We start from the raw sequence: 21,046 nt of genomic DNA, 5'->3' as shown, positions 1-21,046 counted from the left end.
GAAATATCATCGCAATTGAAATGTGTCCTGTATGTCTTTCTTCAAACACTAGCTTGTAAATGCTTGCCAGCCATTAATGGCCTCAACCATCTTATACAGGAGCTGCGTTGATGGAATCTTTAATTACACATCAACAAGATGTTGCCCAAGATGCATTTATTAGATATTATGGATAGATTTCACAGAATTCAAATTTCTATTGAATGCCAAATTCATCAACTTACCATAGCAAAAAGAGAAATAGCTGTAATAGCAATATGCTATAAATATGTATGTAAAAAGACAGTTGTTTGTGTATCATGCAGATGCCCACAAACTATACCGTCAACATAAGATGTAAACTGTATAATTATCCTACTGAGAATAAAGCTTGCATTGCCGTATGTCATATCTTCAACTTGAAAATTCTGATGCTTTCCTCTGCATACATCTGAAGGGGCAAAAGATAAAACACACACCTTAAAGATCATTAGCAATTAATATTTAGGGATTCATGAAGAAAAACAGCGTTAAACACTTGTTTAATAATTCATACTATAAACAAGAAAGTCTCCCACTTCCTTAATAATTTAGACGTAAGCTAATGTTGATTTATTCAGGAAGGTCTCTGCCACCAGCACCGCCTGGAGTGCCCAAATTTGAATTAAAGTAGGACAGTAGCAGGCGAGTCTGTAATAACATTTGTATAATTTTATTATTGCTCTGGGCTCAGTTCATTTCCTCCTCCAGTAGCTGCGTGAAATTGTTTGATTCTGGAAACCGCCTTGAGTCGGCGGCTCTGGGGTTGGAGGGTGGTACAGGAACAGGAAGGAATGCGACACACTCTCCTTCTGTCTGATTCTCTGTCAGACACATAAACACAGACACACAAACACACATGTATGCACACGTTTGTACACACAAAGAGATGAATAACTTTGTTACTCTGGGATTCATAATACTGTTACACTGGCTCACTTAATAACTCAATCTGTCTCGAGAACATGATTGATATCCTCACTCACCTTGTCGCTTATGATGAATATTTTACTGCATTTGTATGAGATAGCTAGGATACTGAATAACTCTGGCGTTTATTACATTATCAAATAACACCAATATGAGGTTTTGTTTGTTTGCATTTTCAACAGAGACGTTGCCATTTTCAGTTACCATTAGGTGACGAAATCACTTCCAAACTGTTCCTGTGGTACAGTATGAGTTTCTTTGTGAAGCATCTGGACTTGCCAGTTGTTTTCATAACGCTGATATTAAAGCATATGGTTCACTCATTCAATCTAACCCGCTTCGAAAGAATGAAAACTCATCTATTGTGATGTATGCTATCCAAACTTGTGGTTTGATTTTAGTTTCTTGTTTGGAGGTGTTCCTCAACTGCATCGCAAATTCTGTTTACCAATGACTGCACTTTCATTTCCAAAATGGTAATTTACAAAACTCTGATTACTCTCACACAAACAATCAAGTTTAGACGGTATTAGCCCATGTAGCGCACACCTGAGACCCCAGTGGCTTTGAGACAGGAAGGGAGGGTGGAGAAGTTCTGATTGGTTTCCTCAGGGCTCTGCGCTTCTAACTTCCCACCCCCACATTCCCCCACTCCCACCTTCCATTCCTTTATGCAGAGCAGCCCAAACTGCAGTTTGATGAAACACATTTGTTTGACTTAACTCTTCCTTTGCCATCACGTCCAAATCTCAAAGGCCTGCCGGTGCAGTGTGGCCCATCAGCAATTGGGCTAATGAGAGGATATATGTACGACTGTGGGACTTGACCGGAGGAGCTGTTTTCCATTTGGGTCTGGCCTCCCTGTGTTATTAGGGAAACCTTTATTATTGTTGCCCTCTAGTGGGAACCATATAATAGGATTACATTTTATTAGAGCCTTCCAGCATTACCCAACCCGTACAACCCCCCCCACCCCCGTCTCTCTTCTCTTCCACTCACTGTAGTGTCACCCATTCCTCTGTCCACTTTGGGTGGGGTGGCTAGGATTTGGGGCTTTAAGAAAAGCCGTTCAGTTAGGATGACAGTAGCGAGCCAGTCTCTTTTTTCACTTTCGCTTTGCTTCGTTCAGGAGAGGATGAGAGTGGTACCACTTCTAAAAGTACCATAATCCCAACTCAGGAGCCAGCTATGATCAGCATAGTCATTGTCGTGTGCTCCGTTGAAAGAAAGAAAAAAAAGTAATATTGGCATGTGTGCAATCACACTGACTGTAACCAAGGTTACGAGTATGGGGCCGAGAACTGCTCGTGGTAAGACACGGACAGAATAGCAGTTCTTGAGAGTAGAAGTTCAGTGGCGATGTAAATAATAATCTCACCAGTGTCTATCTTAATCTGTTCTATTTCCTACTTAGGCCCGATCTTTATAGTCTTGGCGACATCGCTGTGACGTCACCGCAGTCACGCCAGTGACCCTTGGGTTCACTATTCGCGGTCACAGGTTGCGTGTAGGTGCGGCTGCGTCACTTTTCTTATTTGCCAGAATGCTCTGGGGAGCCGCGTCCTGGTGGCAGGATTCTCGACGAGGAGCGATTGGTCGGTGTAGGACCTGAGAATTTCGCCGTCTCTTGCGACTGAGCAGTTCGACTTCAGGATGGTGTGACTGGTGGCATCTAAGCATCGGGCCGGCCCATGGGGAGATGATTCGGTGTCCGAGGGAGACATGGCTCACAAGCCTGTGGTTCAGAATGGCCCCTATCTCGATCAGCGCCGAAGTCAGTACTTCCTCTGGGACGGTTTGCGTCGTTGGTATCGCAGATTGGGTAGAATTCTGCTTTCTTGTCAGGCGCTGGCCTGGTGCTATCTGCTTGGGGGCCTTGGCCTCCTTCAGGGCACAGTGGTGACCACTCCCCCCATCGCATCCGTGGGGTTGGTAAACACGAATACCAAACGACTCGCCCCTTTACCAACTCGCCCCCGCGATTTTTTTAAATGTAGTTAACAGTTCATTTAGCATTTCCCTCCCTCTCTGAAATCTGAAATTATCTTGTATACAGATTTATTTGATTGTATAGTAGTCGATCTCTATACTATAAATTTAGAAAGAACAACATGTCACAGAGAGGGTGACTGCTTAATTAAGTTAATTTAGGACCTTCTAGCAGTTAATTTCGTTTTATGAATCACATTTTTTCCATATAGCCCATGTTTTGTAATGGCATCATAAATGCTATTATGCCCGTGGATATACAGAGTGAACTTAACAATGATAAATTAATATGATAATACCTTTTAAATAATCACCAACATGAATTATGTTTGTTATTTACAGCTAGGTAGATAGAGTAGTGGGGCGAGATGGAAAAGGGGCGACCGTACCCGTTACCGTAAACACGGCGTAGAGGACCACTTTGTAACCAAGGTTACGAGTATTGGGCCGAGAACTTCTCGTGGTAAGGCACGGACAGAATAGCAGTTCTTGAGAGTAGAAGTTCAGTGGCGATGTAAATAGTAATCTCACCAGTGTCTATCTTAATCTGTTCTATATCCTACTTAGACCCGATCTTTATAGTCTTGGCAACATCGCTGTGACGACTGCCTTCCCGTATTCGTGGTAACACTGACTGTACACTGTTACATTGATACATTGTTACAAATTAATGTATTAAGAAAGATTGTACTCTTTCATGGCAATGTAAATGGTTTGGCTTTCAGGACTGTAGCTAAAGGCACTACCAAAAGAAGGTTTGCAGCTATGATGCCGTTTTCAAAAGTTGCATTTCATCGTGCCAAAGCTGCTATTTGATGAACGACTCTGGCCCAAAAGTGTACACCCCTGCAGGGCAGATTGAGTCAGATTTTGGAGCAGTCTCAACCCTTTCCCTATCCAGCCCACTCCCTTACATAACCACGGGCCATTATAGGGGTGTGGTATGTACAACACTGTTAATAACTGCTGTTGTAACAACAGCAGTTGTTAACATGGTACAAGACTAAAGCAACATTTCTTATTTATCCATACTGAGTCAGAAAGACTGGCAGTTATTAACATGGTACAAGACTAAAGCAACATTTCTTATTTGTCCATACTGAGTCAGAAAGACTGGCAGTTATTAACATGGTACAAGACTAAAGCAACATTTCTTATTTGTCCATACTGAGTCAGAAAGACTGGCAGTTATTAACATGGTACAAGACTAAAGCAACATTTCTTATTTGTCCATACTGAGTCAGAAAGACTGGGTGAACAGGTTTTGAATGAAAAGAACTAGCAGTATTTGTAGGAGCTACTGTATGCCTGTCACCACTCATTCACAGGCATTAAAGCATATTTCTCAAACAAAACAATGACACTCCCCTAATTAGATACAAGGTGCAGACAGCAAAACCTAGCTGCAATTAACACAAAGTAAAATGTATTACTTGAATTTAAAGATGTGTTCATCGGAGAGCTGATGAATTACAATCACATCTCAATGGTAGAATGATTGCATTTGATTTGTCAAAGTCACAGTGGCTTCAATAACTTTCCCAGAGAGTTGGAAAATGATTCCGCTTCCTCCCATGTAAGCCTTTATTACCCTGGCCATGATGTCATGCAAGCCAGGCAGATTCAGTTTGGGGCAACTCACATCTGCAAGCAATTTGGATAATTTGTCCACCAAAATACAGCACAGTCAGAGCTCTCCTGTTGTTGCTGCTGTAGCAGCCTCGGTTCAGATCCAGAGAAAACACACCCCTTCCACCACCCGCAACATTAGAACAATGGCTTTGTTTTTTTGGATCCTAACACCAGACACACTCAAGAAATCTCCACCAGACTGTTTCGACAGCATTTAATGCATATCTTGAATACTGACTCGGGAGGACTCCATTATGACTTGGCTCCATTTGTGTGGAAAATGGATAACGTATGGGGTTTAGAGGCCTGGGGTGCTCAGTTTGCTACAGTTAGTTGGCTTGGTGTTTGTGTGCCAGCCGGTAACCTCCGGGGCAAATAACTTCATCGTAACACTTTAATCCTGTGTTTGTTTTCCTGTGGGACATGCTGGTCATACAGTGGAAAGTTGAAAGGCCTCAGGATCTGAAGGGCTCTAAATAGTTGTCCCTTCCTCAAATGCATTTCCCACCGTACATTATAAGATGTTGTGAAAAGAACACTTGTTTAAAATAATTTGGGTAATGGGATTATAACATGTTAGTTACCTTCCTCTTTATTTATCATATGTTGAATGTTTGAGGCAAGTCATGTTCTGAACATGACTTGGCTTAGATTGTCTCAGTCTCAGATGGAATAAACAAAACAAAAGAATTAGGCTAAATAATGTGAAAATATGTATTTGTATTTATAGATTTTCTCAATATTTCTCAACAGCAGGGGGCGAAAGAGTAGATGGTGCTTCATGTCTGTCCATTTTATCATGTATGCCGGCCCGGCATGTTGAGTAATTGGTGAGTCCGCAAATGAGGAATAACCTGCTCAATTGAATGTCCAGTCAGTCCAGATGTGCACTCAGACAGTACAGTAGTTGGGCAGAATAATCAGGCATGTTCACAAGACCTACACTACATCCTGCAATTCCTTCACAGTCAGTAGGCTATTCCCCAAGTGAATCTAAAACCCTAAGAAGCGCCTCAATCTTCCTGAAATCATGCATGGTTGAACATTTGAAATGAGCTCGAAATCAGCCTCAGGCACTGATTCAGACTTGATTGGGGCAAGGCAAGCTGCAAGTGCTTATTTATACAACGACGTCATTTGGAGGTTGGCCAAAGGGGGGAAGAGTCTGAAAAGATAGAGGGGGTTGAAGGAAAAACTCCACTGTTGTATTTTCGTTTACCCGCACATACTATTGATTAAAAAAGTTGATTGTGGACAAATCAACAAGTTTTCTGATGCAGATTCAGAGCTCATGGTAGTAGGCTATGTGTAGGAAAAAGACTAAAAGATAGGCTTGAGAGAGGGGGGAAATCAAAGGGCTCCACCAACAATCTATATAATTATCATCAGCTGCTGCTTTCCTCCCTGGCAAGAAACACTCCATCCATTTGTAGAAATTGCCTGGGGCAACGTTACATCAAAACTAATCATAACGATTAAAATCAGCTTTTCTCTGCGAGAGGGAGGCAAGTTAGAGGCACGAGCCTGTATATGAAGAGAAAAAAAGAGAAAGAAAAAAAGCTAGATTTCTTTATTCGATTTTTATAAAACATAAACCCAACAAAGACCGAGGCACTGTTGCTGTGATCTGTTCCTTTGCTCGGAGTTTTAGGCTTCAGATTGGTTTAGACTGGGGCAGAGACATGAGCTAATTGTATCCTGATCTTTGCCTGGAGGGGTTTCGGAGCCCTGGAGCAAGTATTCTCTGTATTTTGTTCTGTCTACCTTAGCCAAGCTATTGCATTTCTCACTCGTGTAGCAAGGGAAGCAGATCGTGGGCTAAATCCGAGGCAAAAGGTGCTGAAAAAGATACTTTATGAGGGATATGTATCAGGTAAGCGGAGATTTATTTGGTTTGCTATATTTCCTAGGCTGGAGAGACTGGGACGTCGAGGCGCAGCCGCTTTTACGCATGTGCCAGGCGATGAGAGAGCGGTACAGTTCTTAAGAAAAATACTTAACCACTTCCTGGCTATTGTTCCTAGTTTATCTGTAACATTGGATGCATGAAGACGGTAGAATTAAGTTCTTGCTTTTAACCGAATAGTCGATTTGACTGTAATGTTGTTGAATTAACAGTAGCCTATAATATATCCGTGAATTCGCTGTTGGCTCAATGGTGGGATCCTCTCCAAACATGATGGTTGTCGTGCTCGTGTACCCGCTGGAACAGTAGTCGGTGACACGTAACTTGTTCAAACTGCGCTCGACTTGTCTGCTCCATAAATGCTTTCCTAAGTCAGTTTGTGCTAAAACCTTAACTCTATGCCCAAAACAGTTCTATTTCCTGACTGTCCCAGATCTTCTAATGAAAGACGCCATTGTGGAGTAATTTTGCCGGAGGGTTTTCTTATTTTTGTAAGACAGGACGTACCTATTCGGCAGCCGCCAATGTAGATTCTAACGCCAACGGTTGTATATCGAGAATCATATCTAACTATGCAACATTTGAGAAATGCTGCCCTCTCTTCTTACGACTCCGACTTTACCGTCCGTGCGCAAAGAACTCCGAGGTGTATTACTGCACTGCAAATAATGGTACACAAAGTGCACGGGTTCATGCTGTCTTGTCTGATGCGACTATGATTACATTTGATTAAATTAAGGCACTTTCGTTTTAGTTAGGTGTTTATTGTTTAAATTGATTTGTTGAATTCACATTTTATACACAAATAAGGTAATGTAATACCAGATCATTTGGCAAGGCGCTACAGTGCAGATGCCTTCTCAAATTATTTGATTCAATTAGTTTTAAATAAAAACCAAGTATCACAGAATAACTTAAATTAACTCAAATTAACAATAAATTAAGCAATACTACATGCCAGGTTTTACCAGTGTTGAGAAGGTGCATGAGGTGTTTGTCAGATGTTTGGTCTAAGGTTTGGACACTTGATGGCGCTATAATAACAAAAGCTTCATGAACTTGGCTAGCTCTCTCCTTACATTTTGATGCCCAATTGTATACCTTTCCAATAAAATCAGATCAGTCAGCAAGGTCTTGATCCATGCTGACAAGGAGGGTGAAGTACATAAAATAACTATCTCATTACTTGCATGTGTACAAAGTTGGTGGTGCTTCACTTGTAAACCAGTTGATCCACTATACCTAAGCCATTCGTTTTATTATAATGCTCCAGGGCAATTGTCTGTATTAGTGAACATGTATTAATGTTGCCCATAACCACCAGATCAATAGGGAAGAGTATATTGCATCTAATCTGTAATGTCACACTGCTTGATTAAGAATTAATTGGAATATATCAGGTGACTATACCTAAGATACTATCCATGACAATGTTCTGTTGGGTATGAGATCTACTTTGCTGCAGACTATATGCACTGCTATGATGATATAGCTTGGATCTAGAAGCTGAGACAAACCTTATAAACCCCCATAGAAAGCCGGCGGCCCAAAGTGTGTCCTATTGCAGATACAAATTCAGTTTGTTTTCCAGAGTTATGTTCATACAAAAATAAATGTTTGTCTCCTTGTGCATTTATTTATATTAATTCAGTGCACATTCAATGTCAGAAAATGATATCAACTCGGCTGTGGTCAGATCTTGCCAGCTCTTATATGCAAAGCTTGCCCTTTTGCTCTGGAAACTTTTATTTCTACAAGGCAACAATTCAGCCTTTCTCTAGAATGCTTAACTGATCACTTTGTGCTTGCCAAAAAAAAGAAAAAGATTTGCACACTTCTGAAGTTGTGATGCTGACATGGTGCAAACCACAGGCGATGTAGCTAATAACACCACCTTTCATCTGACTAAAATAGCGCATGGGTGTTCTTAAACTCCTTGCACCCACACGCCACATGCTAATCTGTTTTGAATCATCCTAACATAACTATGATTTCTGTCTTTGCTGTTCTAGTAAAATTATGTATGGTACTGGTAGTAGTGGTGGCACTGTTACTTGTATCCTTGGTAGCAAAAGCCAAGTGAGTTAGAAAGCAAAACCATTGTTGCATGTTATTGCACTGCTAGTTTAGACTGTAGTAACTAATAAGGTAATGTATTAAAAGTAGGAAGACAGTTTAATAACATTTTGCTCGCTCCTCCAGCTAATCAGGCTGGCATTTTTGTATGAGTATTTTATTTTTTTACTGTTATTACCTACTATTAAACAGCTATATTTTAGGACCTCTCACAACTTGTCTGCGCTCTGCAATGTGTGAAGTTACGAGTCTATATGGCTGTTGTGGACATTTGAAACAAATGGCCACAGGCTAAGAAGCAGAGACAACTCATCCAGATTATGTAAATACTAGTCTGACTGCCTCCAACTGAATGTTGATGCTCCGATCTGAAATGCTAATTCTGTCTAGTATATGTTGAAACTCTGACGGGTTGCATGATGGGATAGAGATTTGAGAGCTGGTTGGGATGCTGATGCTGATTCCAGTAGGCCCTGTAATTATTGCACATTATTAAAGCTAAAGAATGACCTGATTGACGCATGGGCTCTCATATCTACCGACTACTTTCTATTCCCTCGCTCATTGTGGCTTGTAATGTTCCTTGACATGTCAGGGAAAATGTTAAAATATGTTGTTGTACATAGAAAGGCTTCAAACCACTGGAGGAAAACAAAACGAGTGTAAACGGAGCAGTCCAAGAACTCCAGGCTTTGATGCACTGTGCCAGTTTTTGATTTGTTTGAGCATGCTGTGGCATTGATGCAGTCAACAAAATTACTGGAGTTGGGTAAATAAGTAAGCCACTAAGCACAGTGGTCCGGTTTTGTTTCCCAAGAGCTGGAAAACGTAGGAACATAAGTTACATTGCACAAAGCAAGATGTTTCACACTACAGCAGATGCAGTGCCACTGTGCTAAATTCAAAATGGCAACAGGTAGGAAGACTTTACAGGCCGGTACTCAGTAAATCCTCAATTTGTCAATCTGTAGTCTCTTGTGACAGACTGTTGAAGGACAAGAGGGTGCTATTTTTACTTTGTTTTGCTGATGGGTACCCAGATTGGTCAATCTGTAACTTCAATACCATTGTACACTCTTGGAGTTGAAGTAACCCTGAGGGTTTTACTAGAATAGAATAGAATATACCTTACTGAGAGGAGAGGATGGAATGTCATGCCGACTGCAGGCTCGGATCTGGAAGACATTCATAATGGCATACAGTAATTGTGCATGGTGGACAGTACACACTGGACAGTCAAGTAGGCAAGTCATGTGTTAAGTGTCTCCACTGCCATCACCAGTCAGAATAATACCATGATGTACTGTATTAGCCCGATCACACAACCCAAACCTCCCATTGTTGCTCTCTCTCCCCCTCTCTCACACAACTTTCTGTAATGCCTAACAGATTCTGCAGTCAATACACCTTTTGCAACGACAAGGCTTTGAGGAAATCCAATTCCACTGAGCCGTTTTCAGAACTTTCCACTGACACACACCACCAACACCATCTCCTCAAATTAGTCAGGGAACAAATTACCTGCATTCGGAGTGTGATCCCACGCACTTTGCCGGCTCCCTTACCCAGGTCCCCTTTTGAAGAGAAGCCATGTGATTTCTCTCTCTTTTGCCCTGCAGGCCCCCTTGCCTTCTGCAAGGGATTCTGGAGTTGAATTTTAAAACTATGCATGGCTGCTGCTTGCGCTTATCAGCGCGTGCACAAACTGCATGCAAATCAGGGCAGGATCACACACCGCAGTAGAGGCCTACACTCAAAGGCAGGCTTAATTGCTAATTGGGTATCTAGGTGTGAAAGCACCACTGCCAACGAAAAGTAAAAGTGTGGATGTTTTAAGGCCAGCGGTTGAACTAATTAATTTTATTCTGAATGTTATTAAAAAATGTGAATTCCCTGCATTTCCTAAGAGAAAAATGTAGTACAGTAAAGTGTTGTGAAGAATACTTACCAGCACAGATATGCCATATTGTGCATTGGTCTTGTGTTCCAGGTTGCACCATTAGTGTAGTGATACTGCAATGATAATCCAATCGTCACAGTTTAAGTAAACACTTATGTTTTATATATTATAAATGTAGGGTGTATCTTTCCTGTATAGTGAAAAAGCGAAACATAGGACCCACTGTCTCGTGACAAAATTAATTACCTCTGCTGCATAATATGAAAAGGACAGATTTGGGGCTTTTAGGACAGTAGACTGACAGGAAATGGGGATAGAGAAGGGGAGTGACGGTCGTCAGGATTGGGATTCGAACCTGCAACAAGCTGGCATTGCAGCCTAGGGTGCCCGGACCACCATGCTGGCGGCCCAGGCCAGGCTATTATCTTTGTGACATGCTACTTAACTTGATTTCATGAGGTGCTTATCCAGTTTGATGATAAAACCACAAATATGCATATGGCGCTTATTTGTTTTTGCATAAGAGTAGGCTATGTAATATAGTTAAGAATTAACACACCTGTATTTTGCATGTTCACATGCATTGTTTGAAAGGGAAATGCTACCAGATTGCCTCGTCAGTGAAAAGATCTTGAGATGCAGTCCTGAAGGTCTAAATAAAGGTCATGGTGTCAGTGATGCCCTATTGACATCGTGTCCAGGTGAAAAAAATGCAGTGCAAGAAATGCAGTTTTGTGTTTTAGACTTTGAATATGCTATAAGTGTTGAAGCAGAACTTTGGGTTTTATAGCCACTGTACCGAACTAGGAAGGTTTCATTCATTGCTGGGCATAGTGCAGCCTTGGGTGCAGATGGAACAATGCAACAGCGACAGGAGGGACAATTTATACTAGAGAACTCCAAAGGGCAAAGGCCACGTTGAAAGTCCACATACAGTGCGTCCGCCTTTAGCACCTATAATGATCGCTGTGTTGGAGAAACGCGCAGAGCATTTCAATTCTGAAAATGCGACACACATACCTTCCATTAAAACAGCGACAGCCCAAAAGACCCGGAGGCGCTACAATGCTAACGTTATCGGGGGCTTTGACTTCTCCCAGCCATTGCATAGAAGCTGCTCCGTGTGACTGGCTGCCACGGCACCTCTCTTCTTCCCCGGCGTTTGAGCTTCACTTCATCTTGACGCCTCTCTGTAGACTTGGCAGGTGTGGGAGTGGGACACGACAGCATCTATCTATCTAACTTGGGGAGTCTCTGTTTGTAATGGACGAAACGGATGTCATGGACCTAACGCATCAGAAAACGAGAAAGCGACCCCGTCCAATCAGTTCCGTGGATGAGTCCGTACACGCGTCCCTAAAACGAATCCCGTTACGAGCAGCGGAGTGCAGGGACCCCTCGCTCATGTTCGCGATGAGAGGAGACCCCTCTCACTTACCTGCAGCATCTCTGAAGCAAAATGATCATTCGGTGACTTCCTCTCCAACCACAGTTATGCCAGCGCAGGTAAATGCGTAAAGTCCAATATCTGGGCTGTACATTGTAGTTTAGGATCGTCACTTTCTTTTACTAGCGTATCGAGATTCAGGGTGGAATCCAGGACACACGCTTTAGCCTTTTTGTTTCATTTGATACATAGGCTGACTGATTTTCGTAGATCTTTGTTTGTCTGTATGTATGCATATTATGGCATCCTGCATTGGGCTAATCCAATTTCGCTATGGCTGCGACGCATCGTCTAGGCTACTGCAGCAATTTAATCCTATTTTCACAATAACGTGTCAATTAAATGTATTCGACAGCGATTGATTTAACCAGAAAGATGATGTTATAAAAATATTTGTATTCTTAAAATGACAGGTCTCAAACTTTTCCCCCCTTTTTTTTTTCTTCTTTTTTTTTCTCCCCTTGGGTGGTGGGGGGGGGGGGGGGGGGTGTATTTGTACTAAAGATTGCAAGAGTCTTTATCCTAATTGTGTTTTTAGGTTAATGGGTGGCAATTCTCTAAATCAAATTACATTATTCAAATCTAGACTGATTATTGCTCATTGGCTGTGAGATTGATGCTCCAAATTAATTTGGTTTTGGGGAAGATTATTGCCCACAGATATGAATGGCTGTGGATATTGTGGCAGGATTCAGGTCAAGGTCAGGCTGCTCTAACTTAGAGTTCCTCTGTGGCAGACAGTCCTGATCATGAAGTCTGTGGAGATGATACCATATTACAGATCTTACAATACATTCTCATGAGGAACCATGACCACGTTGCTGTTATATTAGAATGTTTGTCATTAGGTTCATCTGTATTTTAAATTAAAAGGAAAAATAGAAAACATTAATATGAACTATTTCAATGTCATTACTGTCTCTGTTACCTGTTTAATAACATTGTGGCTTGCATTTGTTCTAGGATCATCGCAACAGTATGTCCAGGCCCATGATCACCCGGTCACCGGCCTCTCCCTTGAATAGCCAGGGCATCCCAACACCTGCACAGCTCACCAAGTCCAACGCCCCCGTGCACATAGACGTGGGCGGTCATATGTACACCAGCAGTCTGGCCACTTTAACAAAGTACCCAGAATCAAGGTGAGTCTGTTCCCGATCTAGATCATAGACTGCACAGTAAAATCGTTAGTGTTCATTTAACTTTGAGAGTGTACAAATTGTCTAAATTGTGTATTGTAGTAAGTGTTTGTGCCAATTATGTCCTGTGTGGGCCATAGCTTGTGTAAGGAAAAGGGATTATTCAGTTTGATAGTGAGTTGATCATTCTGCTCAAGCCAGTGAGTGGTCTTATGTCTGCACTAATGGAGCTGCCTCACCGCTTAATGTCATCTCCTGACAGCTCAGGCAAATGTCAAGTCTCATCCAGTCACAGAGTATTCTCATGGGAAACAATTTGACGTTTGAGCAAAAGCATTTATTCCGAATACATTCTTAAGAATCGAACAATATCGGTTGCTTCTTGACTTGTCTGATAGTAGACATAAATTGTCTCCTCGTGACTCTCACAGCCCACATTTATTTTGACTAGTAAACATTTGCACAGGCCTCAAGTCTAGAATGCAGCACACAGACAAAAGCAGCTCAGTTATTCTGACAGATGTCACAGCAGCAGTAAAGGGCCAAAGGGCATGAGGCCATCTGGAGGCTTGGAGGCCGTACTGTCACCCAGGGCTAAGCCCTGAGGGTGGCTATCTGCCTCAGGCACCTCTCTACCAGCTGGCCCTGACCTCTCCATCAGACTGTTTGTCTTATCACCCAATTTTCATCTTTTCTTTCTTTGTATTTTCTCGGTCTGGCTGTTCATGTAATTGGCCTATTTGTCTGCCTATACCCACACGCTGTGTGCTCTCTCGTGCAAAAGTGTGAAACAACACTGAACACTGAATTTGAGCCGCACTACTCTGCACATGCTCCCAGGTCATTGTATCTTTATTGAGTCACGCATTTGCACGCACACACGCAGTACCTCGTGTCATTCCAAAGAGAGAAATATCTGCAGTGGCAATGATTAGATAATCGTATGAAAATGCAGTATAGATGCAAAGTGCCGATTCACAAGCACAAGTCAACACGGACTGTTGGAATTGAAAAGCTGCAAGGGGTCTAGACTTTTGAAAATTTGCCTGGTTTTATCACGCTTGGAAAATAGAACAGCACGTTTGGTGATGTTTGGACAAACTGTCACTGGTTTGTGGCCAAATATGCCAATAGGCTGCCATCAGTTTGGATGTATTGTCTTTTTGATATGCCATGTCCATTTTGTAGTGGCCCCTAGTCAAGAATGAAACTTTCACGGTATCTTTCAGGTATATACTGTATCTAGACATGCTCTTTGAAAGTTAAATGCTCAATATCTTAAAAATAACAGCAAGTTCTGTTAGTTCTATGTCCCTTGTACCTCCTTCCTTCCATGCTAACCTCCCACTCGACTCCATCCCACCCCCACCTCTGTCTGCTGGCAGAATCGGTCGTCTATTTGATGGCACAGAGCCCATAGTCCTGGACAGCCTGAAGCAGCACTACTTCATTGACAGAGATGGACACATGTTCCGCTACATCCTCAACTTCCTCAGGACGTCCAAACTCCTCATCCCAGATGACTTCAAAGTGAGTGACTGACCATCCCACACACTGCCAAATCAGCCAGTCAGCATTCCCACAAGTTGGTTTATAAAATGATTTTCCAAGGCTATGGAATGCCCTCAGTCCATGGTCCTCCTTGAACCGGTACACACGATTCCCATGCTGGTGATGAAATGATATACCGTAGGGCTGTTCCAAAACCAGCCACCAAGACATTCTGCTCCAACTGACTTGTTGCCCTTTGGCGATAAGTGGCCAAAGATTGGGAAACCGCAAATATAGATTAGGTCCAAAATAATTACATGACCACTTTGTTAGATTTCTTTTAAAGCTGAAAATATCCATAAAAGATCCTCACTGTATGTGACGCAATTGCATTCCAGTCTTCTTGGGCTTGTGTGTCCTTTAGTCCTTAATTACTAAACTTACCCTGAGAGAAAAGAAATAATCACCTTATCTGATGGACTGTCCGCAGTTTGACTCAATCAGTGGGAAAGTATGTCAGCTAAAATAAGCAAAGACAATGCAGGCTCAAGTTCATGCTGAGGACAACATTCGAGTTGAATGGGTTTTGAGAGGAGCATGAGAAAATGTGCACGTACTGTAGTGTGATTTCAGGCCCTGCAGCCTAGTGGGTAAAATATCTGCTCTTATGCCCCACGTAGCCTGTGTTTGATGTCGCACTAGATCTCTTCTACTCTGCATCTTTGTAATTTTGCTGAATGGGATCTCTGTTGGGGTTTTTGCTTGTTCGTGTAGAACCTTGGTTTTCAAACTTTTTTGCTGTGGACCATTTTTATTTTTTTATTTATTTATCACAACCTCAAACTGGTATTGCAGGCTCTTCTCCAGGCTTAGGCTGGCTGACTGTACAGTGTGCTTTGAGGCTACTAAAGCCCACTAATGTGTTACCTAATCAATGTTCAGAACATAATGTAAAAGCTTTAATCTAACATTCATCTTGGAATGCCAGTTACAAATCTTAAATTTAATATTATTATTACGAGATATCATATTGCACATATTATTCTTTTATTATTATCTTTTATTTATTATTCTATTATTATTATTGTTCTCCCATCGTTCCAAAATCCGTCATTGTGCTCTGTGCTGCTCTCTGCAGGACTACAGCCTGCTGTATGAGGAGGCACGGTACTTTCAGCTGCAGCCCATGCTGGCTGAGCTGGAGCGCTGGCGGGCTGACAAAGAACTGGGCCGGGTATCGCGCCCCTGCGAGTGCCTAGTGGTGCGTGTGGCGCCCGAACTGGGTGAGAGGATCACGCTAAGCGGCGACAAGGCCCTCATCGAAGATGTCTTTCCAGAGATCGGCGACGTCATGTGCAACTCTGTCAATGCCGGCTGGAACCACGACTCAACGCATGTCATCCGATTCCCGCTCAATGGATACTGCCACCTCAACTCTGTCCAGGTAATGGGAATGGTGGGTTGCTCTGGATGGGACTTAAACGGAAATCCACATGAGTCATGGTGTTTTTTTTGTTTTTCTCTGTTGGAAGAATTAGGGATGATGAGCACCACCTATTCTTTCTGTTTTGTTCTTGTGACTCAAAGGGTTTTTTTGCCATGTGAAGTGTATGACACAATCCTATTATAAGAAAAAGGTGTCTAGTTCAAGATAGTAAGTTCACTTTTTCTTATCCTCTCGGGAGCTTGCAGGTGACTAGCCTCCACTCGTGTGCCCCATCCACCCCTGATATCTCCCCTTAATACACCAACAAATGATATTTTTTGGTGGCTGAAAAGCAAACACCAGCTAATATACACAGAAATGACACCAATCAATCCACTAATTGATAGTTTGTCATACATTTATTTTCCAACTTGACAATGACTTGATAACCCCTTCTGTTGTACTTCCTTCCTTTTTGGCGTCTTCATCAAATCAGTTTAATCTGTAAAGGTTCTCCCACAGTGACAAAATAAATGTGCAGTTTCCATGTCAAGTTTGATAATTTTTAAGCGATTATCAATTCATAACCTGATAACCCATTTATGGTTGTAAATCCTCAGATGCACATCAATAAGTGAAACTAGTAGAGAGGCATTATTGAAAATATTTCACAATGCCTTGGACTGTGTCTCGATTTGAGGAAGTCTGAGTCCCTACCTCCTTCCCAGAAACACAAACAAACCCCTCTGTGAAGTGAGTGAGTCGCAGAGGGGAAAGAGAGAGAGAGAGCGAGAGAGTGAGCACGCTCCCTGGCAGGTTGTCCCCAGGCAGGGCCCATAATCCTGTTTGGTTATTAAAGCACGCCGGCGGTGTATGCTGTATCTGCGGCTAATGGAGGCAGGGTGGGGGGGGGTTGCACGCGGGGGGGGGGGGCAGAGAGAGACTGCCAGCAGAGGGGACCTTTGTAGTTTTGGCGGGGGGCTTGGGCCCCGGGGCTGGGGGAGAAATGGGGAGAGGGGCGTTGCTGTGCAGCCCACACTGAGCCAAGTGGCAGAGAGAAAGCCTCGCTACTCCCTGGGGCCTCTTTGATGGAATGTGATCCTACAGCCCCGCCGGCCATGTCTGTAGATGTCTGCAAGGCTGTGAGCTCAGAAACGGCTACATGTGTGCATAAACATATGCAAGCACGGATACTCGCATGCTCAAATTTACAGTACACACACACACACACACACCGCAAAACAATTAAAATGAGGCAAAATGTTGGGCTCTTGTTGTGAGTGGGGTTGTATAGCCACTTCCCATCAAATGATTCTCCTTTCATCTGCAATCCATATGCAAATCTCTGTCATTGCGTTACCTTATTCCCATTGTCTCCTGCCATTTCCAATGCTTGACAGCAGTGGCTGTATACCTCAGTGATTTACACGCTACAAACATCTTGGATGCGTCCCAAGTTAGATACAATCTATGCAAGTCTGCAGGATTGCATTATTTTCCCCAAAAATCGTATTGTCCACAATCCCTCTTTCAATAATGCACAACATTCTTGGCAACATACTGAAACGCTATGAGCTACTCGAAGCGCCTCTTCGAGTAGCTCATGCTTGGCCGAAGGGTAAGGCTCTGTAGGGCAGGCCAGGTTGACATTGTCTAGCACAGAATTTGAGCTATGTATCTATTTCTGCTGACTTTGTTGTGGAAACTGCTATTACTTTATAAAGCTTGCTCCTCTATAATGAGTGGTGTCATCAACATCCATCTTCCCTCTGCCATCACCAGGTTCTGGAGCGTTTGCAGCAAAAGGGCTTTGAAATCGCCGGCTCCTGTGGGGGAGGCGTGGACTCATCCCAATTCAGCGAGTACGTCCTGAGGAGGGAACTGAAAAGGACGAATCACAGAGGGCCGAACTCAAACAGGATAAAACAGGAGCAGCTGGACTAGAAACCTCCTGACCAGAGGATGCTAGACTTTTCAGTGGCAGCCAAGCGCTCGATGCAGCAGGGCTCCGCGGACTCTGTTTTGGTTTGTTTCTTTGATGTTTTTTTTTCCTTCTCCCTAACCCTGAGAACCATCTAGACCATCTAGGTGCAACAGGAGCATTTTTCTTTTTTGCCATAAGAAGATACAAGTCTGAGATCTCGGACATTTGTGATTGTCTAGCCCCCATCGACAGATTTTTAAAAGGATTTATATATGCTGGATCCCCAAATAAAGTTTGTTTTAAAACTTGGAACCTACATTAGGTTGAATATGATTTTATATTTTCCCCATATAAATTAAAAGGGTGTGATTGCTTATGTAGTAATTTGCATAGCCAAACATCGTCATTTGGTTTGGTTTGACCACTGGCATATTGGCTACAGTAGGTCTACTTTTCCTTTACTATAAAAAATAAAGTTCAATGTAATCTGTTGCTTGGAGGCCTGGTGGTCATAAACAACACATTCCAGCCGAACAGAACATGATTTTTACTTTATTTTGTTTAAGAGGATATTGAGTATGATGATACCAATGAAGTGGTTCTACTTTAATGGTTATCTAAAGTTTTATTGGATTATGATATTAAATATAGTTCACATTACTATCATCAAAGTATGTCATAAACCATTCTATTCCTTAGTAAAAGAAAATAATTTAGTAAATTATGATTACAATGTCACACCTCCCATGAACTACCTTGGGAAATATTTGATTGGATCATAACATAAGTAATGAAATGTAAATGCTATTTGTCTCTGTATACCGTATGTGTTTGTGGTTTCTTTTTTTTTTATATTGCGTCTTTTTAAGGCAAACTGGTTGCCTGAGACATGACTGAACAGCTTAAAGCTTATACAACCCAATCAAAGATCACTTTTACTCTTAAGCACATGTGGATATGAAGTTGAATATAAAGTATCTTTAACATGACTGACCAACCTACGCTCCCTAGATTTGAGAAGAGGAATGTAGTACAAAAAAGGCAAATAAATCTTCAATGAAAGTTGTTATGATGGTTTCCTATGTGTCTTTCCATAGTATCACACATTGTTTCTGTTTCAGCACTGCTATAGCCTGAAAGAGCCCTACCCCCTTTTTTAAACTAGCTCCTTGCCACTCGCCCTACACGCTTCCACTTGGTTTGAGCATAGATATATAAATAATAGAGATGGCACTGGATGGGAGGGGATTCAGGGGAATCCTGGTGCCGTCTCTATTATTTATACATCTATACTCAAACCGAGTGGAAGTGTGTAGGGCGAGTGGCGAGGAGCTAGTTTCAAAGGGCCCTATGCTTTACTGGGCATAGCGGGGTGGAGCAAACTGGTGCTGGAAACCAACGCAGACTTCCTATTGGTTCACCAACCTTACCTGTGAGCTCCCCTCCTCTTCCCCTCCCCTCCCCAGTAATGCCCCTCTGCACTGTTGGTGAAATACAAGGTTCACTCCCACTCCTATGCCACTTTTCCAGGTTTTTTTCCCCCTTTGAATACGTCTGCCCGGTTTCCGAGGCTACAGCACTGCCTGAACTCCCAATTGAAGCGCTGCATAAGTTTCACATGCCATTAGTGATACATTGACTGTAAAACTGGACATGCATACCTCTACACTTTCAGTTGACTGAATGTGAAACTACACGTTCACTTAACTTAATGATGATTTTACTGCACAGCAATGGGTTCCATACCAAGTAGAGTATTATTAAATTGTAATAACGGCAGTGGCGTGCACAGATAGACACTAGGGGGTGCTAGAGCACCCCCTGCCCTTTTGGCAATGTGCCCTTTTGGAAAAAAAAGAGAAAAAAATATTATTTTTTTTTCAAAAATAGCAGACCTACAAGCTCGTAGCGCGCCACTCGGTGGCGCGCTATGAGCTTGTAGATCTGCTATTTTTCAATAGCTAAAGCATAACATAATGCTAACACCAAAAGGGGTTCCCGCCCAAAATAGATTAAGGCAACCGGCCGGTTCCACGCGCTGCACAAGGTGCCCTTTTTTAACTTGAGCACCTGCCCCTCTAAATGTCTGTGCACGCCACTGAATAACGGTGTATCCATCCTAAACTTGGGGTTTTCACTCAATTTGTTTTATATTGAACAGAAGGGAGTGATTATAAAATGGTTTTGTATCGGGGCTTTTTCTCTACAGCCAAAGACGTAAAGTTATCCTTATCCAGGGCAGTAGTAGTGTACCTTGGAGGATTTATGTTTAAGCATTGGTGGCTATAGATGGGGCATTCGTTACTTGGTTATATTGAATAAAGCAGGGGTTCTCAACGTTTTTGGCCGGGGACCCCCGGAAATGCTTTGGCAATGTCTCGGGACCCCCGCCCCGCCCCCTCCCGACCCCCAATATAAATTGACTGCTACTAATAACCTTAAACCATTTTGGGCGGGAACCCCTTTTGGTGTTTTAAGCATTGTTATAATTTAGCTATTGAAAAATAGCAGATCTACAAGCTCATAGCGCGCCACCGAGTGGCGCGCTACGAGCTTGTAGGTCTGCTATTTTTGAAAAATCGTGAAAATAAAAAAAATCTTTTTTTTTTTTTTTTTTGGAAAATAATTTGGGGACCCCCCAAACTAATTTGGCGACCCCCCCGAGGGGTCGCGACCCACGGGTTGAGAACCCCTGGAATAAAGCAGACTTCTCCATGCAAGTCCTGTCGGTTGTGCTTCCACATATCCCCGCAGGGCCACGATCCAAAGTGAAATCCCACACGGAGTGCTGTTGTCTTGTCTTCATCCCTTTTGGCAGAATCTCCACTTTCTTTGGCTATCTATGGCTTATGCTATATGCCTCCCTTTCAACCCTCTTTGCCCTAGATTCCCTGACTGTTATTCTCACAGGCTAGAGGTCTATGTGCTATGCAGAATTGCTCTAAAATCCTTCTGGCAAATTTCCAAAATATAGCCAGTGGGCCTAATAATTAAAAGAGGAGGCCAAACAACCATTTTGGAAAGGCATGTTCAGTTTAGTTGAGATTTTAATTAAGAGCTCGGCTCAGGTTTTCATGTAAACACAATTTCTCTGGAATATTCCTTCCTATTGCATGAAAAGTCAATCACTTCTAACGTCAACATTAGTGATTATTTCCAGATATGGAA

At 42.5% G+C, this 21,046-nt stretch overlaps 1 protein-coding gene across 1 annotated transcript; it reads left to right on the top strand.

The window, feature by feature from the left end:
* Window positions 1–5,766: 5,766 nt before the first annotated feature.
* On the top strand, window positions 5,767–18,955 carry LOC306943967 (BTB/POZ domain-containing protein KCTD1). Its single transcript, XM_079530547.1, has 5 exons — window positions 5,767–6,442; window positions 12,862–13,040; window positions 14,423–14,567; window positions 15,667–15,972; window positions 17,737–18,955. The coding sequence occupies exons 1-5, from the start codon at window positions 6,425–6,427 to the stop codon at window positions 17,896–17,898; spliced, it is 810 nt and encodes a 269-aa protein (XP_079386673.1). The 5' UTR covers window positions 5,767–6,424; the 3' UTR covers window positions 17,899–18,955.
* The last annotated feature ends 2,091 nt before the right edge of the window (window positions 18,956–21,046 follow it).

The sequence above is a fragment of the Electrona antarctica genome (assembly GCF_951216825.1).
Source record: "Electrona antarctica genome assembly, chromosome: 19".
Classification (NCBI taxonomy): Eukaryota; Metazoa; Chordata; class Actinopteri; order Myctophiformes; family Myctophidae; genus Electrona; species Electrona antarctica.
Note: the sequence above shows the minus strand (reverse complement) of the source record. Positions and strands in the feature narration are given on the sequence as shown.

Excerpts from the sequence above, each read along its gene's own strand:
- LOC306943967 (XM_079530547.1), top strand. Across the intron at positions 13,041-14,422 it reads ACAAAGTACCCAGAATCAAG|AATCGGTCGTCTATTTGATG; the intron begins GTGAGTCTGTTC and ends GTCTGCTGGCAG. Across the intron at positions 15,973-17,736 it reads GCCACCTCAACTCTGTCCAG|GTTCTGGAGCGTTTGCAGCA; the intron begins GTAATGGGAATG and ends TGCCATCACCAG.